This window comes from Lolium perenne, chromosome 1 (genome assembly GCF_019359855.2).
Source record: "Lolium perenne isolate Kyuss_39 chromosome 1, Kyuss_2.0, whole genome shotgun sequence".
NCBI lineage: Eukaryota > Viridiplantae > Streptophyta > Magnoliopsida > Poales > Poaceae > Lolium > Lolium perenne.
In genome coordinates this window covers 81,557,859-81,565,819 of record NC_067244.2, presented here as the reverse complement: position 1 = coordinate 81,565,819, position 7,961 = coordinate 81,557,859, and the positions used below count along the sequence as shown (strand labels likewise).

The 7,961-nt window shown below is 40.1% G+C and overlaps 1 protein-coding gene across 1 annotated transcript; it reads right to left on the bottom strand.

Moving 5' to 3' along the window:
* Nucleotides 1–2,461: 2,461 nt before the first annotated feature.
* On the bottom strand, nucleotides 2,462–6,945 carry LOC127303208 (small GTPase LIP1). Its single transcript, XM_051333966.2, has 7 exons — nucleotides 6,482–6,945; nucleotides 4,594–4,685; nucleotides 4,374–4,515; nucleotides 3,595–3,899; nucleotides 3,327–3,380; nucleotides 3,108–3,232; nucleotides 2,462–2,925 (listed from the first exon to the last, which is right to left on the bottom strand). The coding sequence occupies exons 1-7, from the start codon at nucleotides 6,579–6,581 to the stop codon at nucleotides 2,730–2,732; spliced, it is 1,014 nt and encodes a 337-aa protein (XP_051189926.1). The 5' UTR covers nucleotides 6,582–6,945; the 3' UTR covers nucleotides 2,462–2,729.
* Nucleotides 6,946–7,961: the final 1,016 nt, after the last annotated feature.

Sequence of the window (7,961 nt, the reverse complement as noted above, 5' to 3'; positions counted from 1 at the left end):
ATTGATATATTTTTATATGAAATATGTTGTAATATTGTGTCTCGTGTAGTATATTTTAATATTATTAAACATATCATACTAATATGTTATCATTTTTATTTCGTACATATTACAAAGTTGCATATTTCTATGTGCAGAATATATAAGATCATAAAATTACGAGAAGATCATTTGAATTTGGCTTCTTAATGGGGAACCCGATTCCCGCCCCGAACCCGGTGGGGATGGGGATGGGAAAAAAGTCTCCCCGATTACTAAATGGGGATGGGGATGAGATGGCACTCCCCGGTGGGGAGCAGACCCGTTGCCATCCCTTCCCTGCACGTGCTCCCGGCACAGGCGACAAGTTCAGGCCCGATTTTTGTCAGCTAATCATAGGACAAGTTGGTCTTTCATAGGATCAATTAAAACATAACTTTTAACTGCACAATGCATTATCTTTCAAGTGTTGTATTTTTGAAATGTTGCATCAAAGAGCTATATAGATCTTAATTCCATGTCAATAGTGTATCCTATTTGTGGCATGAAGTAACACATGCCCATGTTGACATAAGGATAAATATATAGACTTAAAACTTAGTGATTTTCATATAAAAGTCCGTATGCACTATATATATTGTGAGGAAATATAATTCGAGCTACACGCGGAAACCGACGTAGCTCGAGCTACATGTAGCCTATTTTAAAAAATGAAATCTGCATTTTAAAGTTTTAAAAAAAAATTAAATCTACAGGTAGAGAATGTCGTGTTATACAAACATGCAACTTTTTTTTACCTAAAATACCATATATTCTTGTATGTGCAAAAATGAAAAAATCTGATATCTATAGAAGTGAATAGTGGAAACTTTCAAAACCTCAAAATCTATCAGATTTTATCATTTTGTTCAGCCTCAAATACAAGATAAGGTATATCGAGTTTAAATATTTCAATTTGGTAGAATACAACATTATCTATATCTATATTTTTTAAAAATGAAACTTTTAATTGTCGTTTTTATTTAAAAAGACAACTACATTTAAAAAAAAATAGCTACATGTAACTCGAGCTACAAAAATCCACTCTCGGGCTACATGCACCAGTTTATGAACATCAACTATTTCGGCCCAAACTTTTCCAAATAATGCTCAATCAAGTCATTTTTAGTGATTTATGTGTGGATTGAGCAGTCCTTGACGTTAGAATACATTCGTAGTGCATTAGCGAATTTTGTCACACCGTGAGAGAAGGGTAGTGGTAGAACGGTCGATGTGCTTGTGATCTCGTTCAAATAGAGATATCGGCCGCATTCTCCCTTTCGTCAGCAATTATCATATTGTGAAGAATGATGCAATCTGACATGATATTATGGTGAACACATCGATTATGCAAACGAGTTGAACGACGGAAGATAGCGAAACACCAACGCATTGTCTTCACAAAAGCTGCCCATTCTAGGAGATTTCATTATTTTGTAGAGCCTTTGTTCACTGGGAAGTGTGTTACTCCACCAATTTATGAACACCAACTATTTCGGCCCAAATTTTTCCAAAATATGCTCGATCAAGTTATTTATAGTGCTTTATGTGTCGATCGAGCAGTCCTTGATGTTAGAATACATTTGTAGTACATTAGCGAATTCTAAGAATGGAAGTGGTAGAACGGTCGATGTGCTTGCACTCACGTTTCAAATCCCGCATTCTCCCTTTCGTCAGCAATGGCCATATTGTGAAGAATGATGCAATCTAACATGACTTATGGAGAACACCTCGATTATGCAAACGAGTTGCATGGCGTAAGACAGCGAAACAACAAACGCACGTTCAACTCCTTCTTGGTGTTGGACAAACAACTTGTGCTTTGAAGTTTGCGCGAGGCATACTGTCTTCACAAACGTTGCCCATTCTAGGAGATTTCATTACTTTGTAGAGTCTTTGTTCGGAAGTGTGTTACTCCAATTGTCTCTCTTTTCAATTGCTTCCACATTATCTCTTTTGGCTAGGCGCTTACCACCTATGTTTGTTAAACCAATATAGAAGATCTTGAGAATTTTGGATGAAATGGGTGTAGTATTTAACCAGCTAGCACTCTTGTTAGTATGATGTAAAGAAAACTAGCACGCGTGTAATTAAATTATACTAACTTATTCAGCCTCGCAGCTGGAAGCTGAAAAAATTCCCAAGAAATTACCAGCTAAGCATCAGGTTGTTCTCTTTCTACCCAATTGTTTTCTAAAAAAATTCAGCAAGTCTAAATATGCTTTCAAAATTGTTATTTTTGCTGCTGTCCGAGAAAATAGATTATGTGCTTTTGTGGCAGAAGTAGAATTTTGTCTTCAATTTGATTCTGTTGGATCTTAAACTATTTTAAGTTACGGACAACAACACCACCTCTTTATCTTGGAGATTGCTAGTCAAATGGACAAGGATCTTATTATCCTTTTACAAATGACTCCACAGAAATCATGACGCAGAGAACAAGTTGCCACAACGGTCATCTATAATGATTCTATTGATTTTATGTAACACATGTATCTAACACATGTATCCTCTTCAATCCCACTACAATCCCAGTACAAGAAATACAGGCAAGATACAAAAGAATTGCTAACTACTGATCCCACAAAGATGTTAGGAAAAAAGACATCCACCAGCATGCATATGTGTGTCCTCAGGATTCAACTAGTTCACAGGCGGTGTGTGCCTCTTCGACATTGCAAGTTGTATATAGTAGTGACCGAGCCCATGGATTATAAATTGATGTCTAGTCGGCTTGGCGTACTACTGCTTGCGTCAGGAATCGCCGATGAGGAGAACCTGTGATATCTGTAGTTCTCTGAGGAAGAAGACATTGGCTGCTGCGGGTAGAGAGTGAGTGGTGGAGTTAGGTTCCGCTGAGCAGGCAACGGGACGACACCATTGTATTTGTACCTCTGTCCGCCATAGCTGAAAAAAGGATTGCAGTTTAATGTCTCAACAAGAAGTTGCAAAGTACGTAACAAATAAGAGAACAACTGTACTTGTTAACCATGTATTTTCAGTCAAGTAGATTTCAGATGACAAATACAAAGATGATATTGATCCAGCGAGCGCACTAGCAGACTGCCAATGAGGCTACAGATGCTCACCTTTTCCTTTTGAACAGCTCTTCGTCATTAACAGTTTCTACAGGAAGAATGGTATCCTCTCTAGGAGTGAGAGACCATGGGCTAGGGGCAGGAAGCTCATTTGAGAAATACCTTCTCCTTATCAACTGAAAGAGAAATCTGAACAACATTAGTACATAATGGTATGTAGCAAGAATTCTCGTTTGCTACTCAAATAGGCAATTATTCTTTTGCACAAACCATACGGAAGAACTTGGCCAAAGCTTCTTTGTCATATCTTGCATCTTTGGCAGCCTGCATTCAAAGGTCAATCAATCATTTCCCAGAGCACTAAAACCTCAACCCCAATCAGTACACACATAATGTGAGGAGAGTAGAACATTTTTATCCATAGGCACACTGTCGAGGTCCACCAATTAAGTTCAAGTTTTTTTGTGTGGAAATAGTGAAGACATCGCACAAAATAATGAAAGATATTAATAACATCAAGTTAATACGAAAACAATACCGTTAGCAGACCAGAGTTGCCAGGGAAGCTCTCAACAAGAGGAAGTTCTTCACTGGATGGAAGTAGGCCTTGCTTCTCAACCCATTGACGAGCAACATCAACAAGATTTCCACTGCTAACTCTTCTACCATCTCTTGGAGCAATGTCCACTTTGTTAGCGATCACTAGGTAAGGAACTGGAAGGCCTCCTGGACCACCAGACCCAAGAGGAGCTGAAAATGTTCCGGACTCAGCAACCTCAACTGCCCACTTGCTCAAATTTGTTTTCGTCTTCCTCTGAGATAGGTCATAAACAAATATGACACCTGATGAATAATTAAGGAGGAGGTGAATACAGGACCAGTCACCAGTATCTGCTCTTTTAAAGGGGTATCTACTTGCTCAGGGAAACACGAACCACATATCTAAAATCAATCAGGCACAATAGAACCGAAATAATGAATTTTGTTAATTTGATAATTGGAGAAGTCACAATAAAAGAAGCTGATCTTTACACCTTTCGCTAGTTGAGAAGATTAGTTAAACCGGGAACAGCAGTGAATGAATTAACTTAAGTCATATAATTTCAGGAAGTTCTGCACTTGTGAGTTGAAGAACAACTGGTAGCAAAATGGCCAATTTCTTCAGTGCATTTTACGCCAAGTTTTTTTTTTAAAATAGTGGTTGAGAAGAAAATACTATTCACCTATTCGTAATGAATATCATGCCATGCAGATAACTGAACTGATTGTTTAGAAAGGAAAGGACATAATAGTATGTTGGTAAAGCGAAAGGTGTACCATTAATTTGCGAATAAAAAAGTGAACGGCAATCTCGGTAGCGATCATGCCCTGAAACATCCCAAAGTTCAACAAAGAAGTTCCTTTCAGCATCACCCTTGATGACATTAGATGAACTCCCTGGACTTCCATAAGTAATATGCTGAAACGATTGAGTGAACATTTCAGCATGAATACACCGCAAAACAATGGATCGATCATATCATATTACTTTGCTTACTTTAACATCAACTGCACATCCAATTGTTTGAGCCGGTCGAGAAATTGCAGAACCTTTCAGAACGAGATGCATCAATGAAGTTTTCCCCACACCTGCAAAACAGTGGAAGATGACCATCTCCAGAAAAACTAAATAATAAGGATTGAACTTGTAAGAACAATATTGAACATCTCTACAAGTTTATGACAATGGTACAAGTCTAAAAATCTCTAGGTCATTTCAAATAATATTTGCCAGACTATTCTAATCTAGTAGTCTACACAGTATATGTCAAGGTTCAAAAAAGCGGTAAGCGCTAAGCGAGCGGTAGACCACCGCCTAGAGCAATCACCGCTTAAGCGGCGCTTAGGCGCGCTTAAGCGTTTTATACGGACACATCAGGAGGGGTGGCCAATTGCATTTTTCAGCGCATATAAGGTCTAATATTTCTTCAATATTAGCCCAGTAAGGCAATGTTGGCCCAGTAAAACCCATATGAAACCCTAGCCTACCCAGCTCAATCTGAACCATCCACATTCTCTAATCTTCATTGCCCATCTACTCTCTTCTATCTCATTTTCTCTCACCTGCTCCCTTCAGGCACTCATCGACAGCCGCAATGGCATTGCTGCTGCCTCCTCTTCCATGGATTCCCTGCAACCACCCCTCCTTCCCTGCCCTCACCCCCTTCTTCCCTGCAACCACCCCTCCTTTCCTACACCGTTTCCTCTACCAGATTCCAACAATAGCACGACCAAATTCCCAGGCTCGCTTAATTGAACGCTCAGGCCAGAAGCGAAGCGGAAGGCCGTCGCTCAGCGCTTAAGCGCGCCTAGGCGTACGCTTTTTTGAACCATGGTATATGTATGATCAAAGATCGATGAAAAAACATTATTATTGTATAGAGGACACATCCACACCAGCCAAAGTACCTTGCGAGACAAGATTGACTGAACGGTTTTGAGAGTTGGGGCGTCTCGATTAAATAAATGGTTTTTCGAAATTAAGGATGAAATGCAAACTTAGGTGGAAGTTAGGTTTTAAAAATGTACTTCTCTCTGATCTAAAAGTGGGACTGTTTTTTTACTCCATGCAGATCTTTGATTATTCTTTGTTCACGTCATCAATGCTGTCCTTAAATGAGATCCTGGCATTCATGATGCAGATCCAACTCATTATTAGTCTCCATAAATCATTTCCTGGTACAGTGATGCATGGTCCACGCAAGTGCTGTAAAAGGCATCCCAGTTATATTCACTTTATTACATTATCGCGAAAATATAGGTGAATATGAAATTTGCCAGTATGTCATGACACCATTTTCCTTTCCAAGTATTGCATGGATTTAGTCTTAAGCTAATTATAGAAAACTCGACATGTTGTCTGCACATAACTAAATTGGATTGCAAATTAGCCATTGTTAAATGAAAATCAGAAGGATCTGAGACCATGCCAGCGCTCAGCAAGGATGGGAAAGGAAAAAAAATACTGCCCAGATTCAGCAGTTTGAAATTACATTGTTCAAATCATAAAAGTGAAAAGGAGCTGCAGTTTGTCCATCCATTCAATATATACAACTCAAAGCAGAAGAAACATACAACAGTTAGAGGCATAACACCATATTTAGAATCTGGCACAACAAAGTTCTGTTGGAAGCAACCTTAACACCTTATGAACAAGATCCATTAACCCAAGTGTATCTAGGCCCTAAAAGTAAATGCTGTTCGATTGATTATTGAATGTATTAGAGAGATTTTAAAATCATCACAGAGCTAAGAAAATCTAACTAAGAGCTCGCTGTACTGAACGCCATGGATTCACTCCGTACCACTGCCCTAGCTCGTCACATCCTAGGCAAGATGAGAAGGGCAAGAGTTTTTGGCAGTAAATCCGGAGAGGAATGGCTGACCTGAATCGCCGACGACGAGGACACGCACCTGGCCACACGGCGGCCCGCCGTTGACTTCCCGCCTGCTCCCGCTCGCGCCACCGTCCCTCCAAAACATCATACCGTCCCCCTCCGATAAACAATCGAGCAACGACAGCAGCTGCCGCAGCACAGACGGCTAGATCCGCGGATCCGGAGGCGGCTGGAGCCGCATCGATCGGTATAGATGGATTGATCCGAGGGGAACGGGCAGGGGGGCGGGGTATAGATCTTGGATGAGAAAGTTTTCTGACCCGCTGGTGGGATCTGCGATCTCGCGGCTGGTGGGTTGGTCGGTCGGCGAGCTGCGACGGCTGACTCCTCCAGTCCTCCTCCCTTGCTGCCGTGGCTTCTTTTCGCTCGCTTGCTGCCGCTGCTCTGTCGCGCTCGCCGCTCGCGCATGGACTCCACTGCAGAAGCAACCGCAGTCCGCAGAAGCCGTTGGATCAGACAGTCGGCATCGATTCTACTACTGTAGAAATTTCCCAACTTTTCTATAACACGAATACCCTCGTTTAAAAAAAATATTTTTGATGTAGAAATCTCAAATTCAGGATCTTCCACTGCACGAATTTTCTGGGAAACAAAATCATAGGCACGGAAGTTTAGAAATACGCTCATCCATAGTATTTAGAAATGTTCTTCCGAAAATGATCGAACAGTGAGAATCAATTGGCATATCAATGATAAAAAAATCAATGGGATAAGTGTAAGGTCCTATCGTAATAGGTACATTTCTTATTACTCCCATAGGGACTCTAAGAGTTTTATCATCTAGCATTATTGTCATATATGTGTCTTCTAATTGTGAATGTTCAAGTTCATCTTGGATACCAAAATAAAATCTATATGGAATAACATTAATGGTTGATCCAATATCACAAAGGCCATAATAAGAAGATCCACCAAAAGTGCAAGGTAGGACATGTTTATCCACATTTTTCGCTTTAATCATAGCTTCTACAAATTGTGAAGCTTCGGAGTCGAGTTCGACTACATTGCAATGTGCATACATAGCTAAAATCCCCTCCTTAGTTACCTCACCTTCCGTATCTGCAACTTCATAAGTAGGTTCCTTATTACTAATTTTTCCCTCTAGTGCTCTTACCTCTTCCACCTCTTCTTCCTTTTGTTATGCAGGGAGTTGACCTCTAATGTGCCTTGCCGCTGTCATTGGGAAAGGAAGCGGCTCCTTATAAGGCGTCCTTTCAATGGGTACCACTTTGGATAGTTTAGCTTCAACTTGCGTTGCTACAATGGTTTGAGGTGGCGGAGTATAATAAAGTCATTTCTTCTTGGGTGCTTCAATAAATTCTGTAAAAGCTTGAAGAACATCTATTACCATAACATCATCAAGATTAAGCTCATTAGCAGTTTCTTTCAGTTTTCCATTGTTTTTATAAGAATTTAAACAATCATGTTAAATTTCTATTTCTTCCTCACTTCCAAGATCAAAGCCCCA

Bases quoted from the DNA above. Each gene is read 5' to 3' on its own strand.
- LOC127303208 (XM_051333966.2), bottom strand. From the start codon at position 6,581: ATGATGTTTTGGAGGGACGGTGGCGCGAGCGGGAGCAGGCGGGAAGTC. The intron at 4,686-6,481 runs GTCAGCCATTCC...ACTGTTTTGCAG, and splicing joins CCTCGTCGTCGGCGATTCAG to GTGTGGGGAAAACTTCATTG. The intron at 3,900-4,373 runs GTACACCTTTCG...ATTATTCATCAG, and splicing joins TTTTTATTCGCAAATTAATG to GTGTCATATTTGTTTATGAC.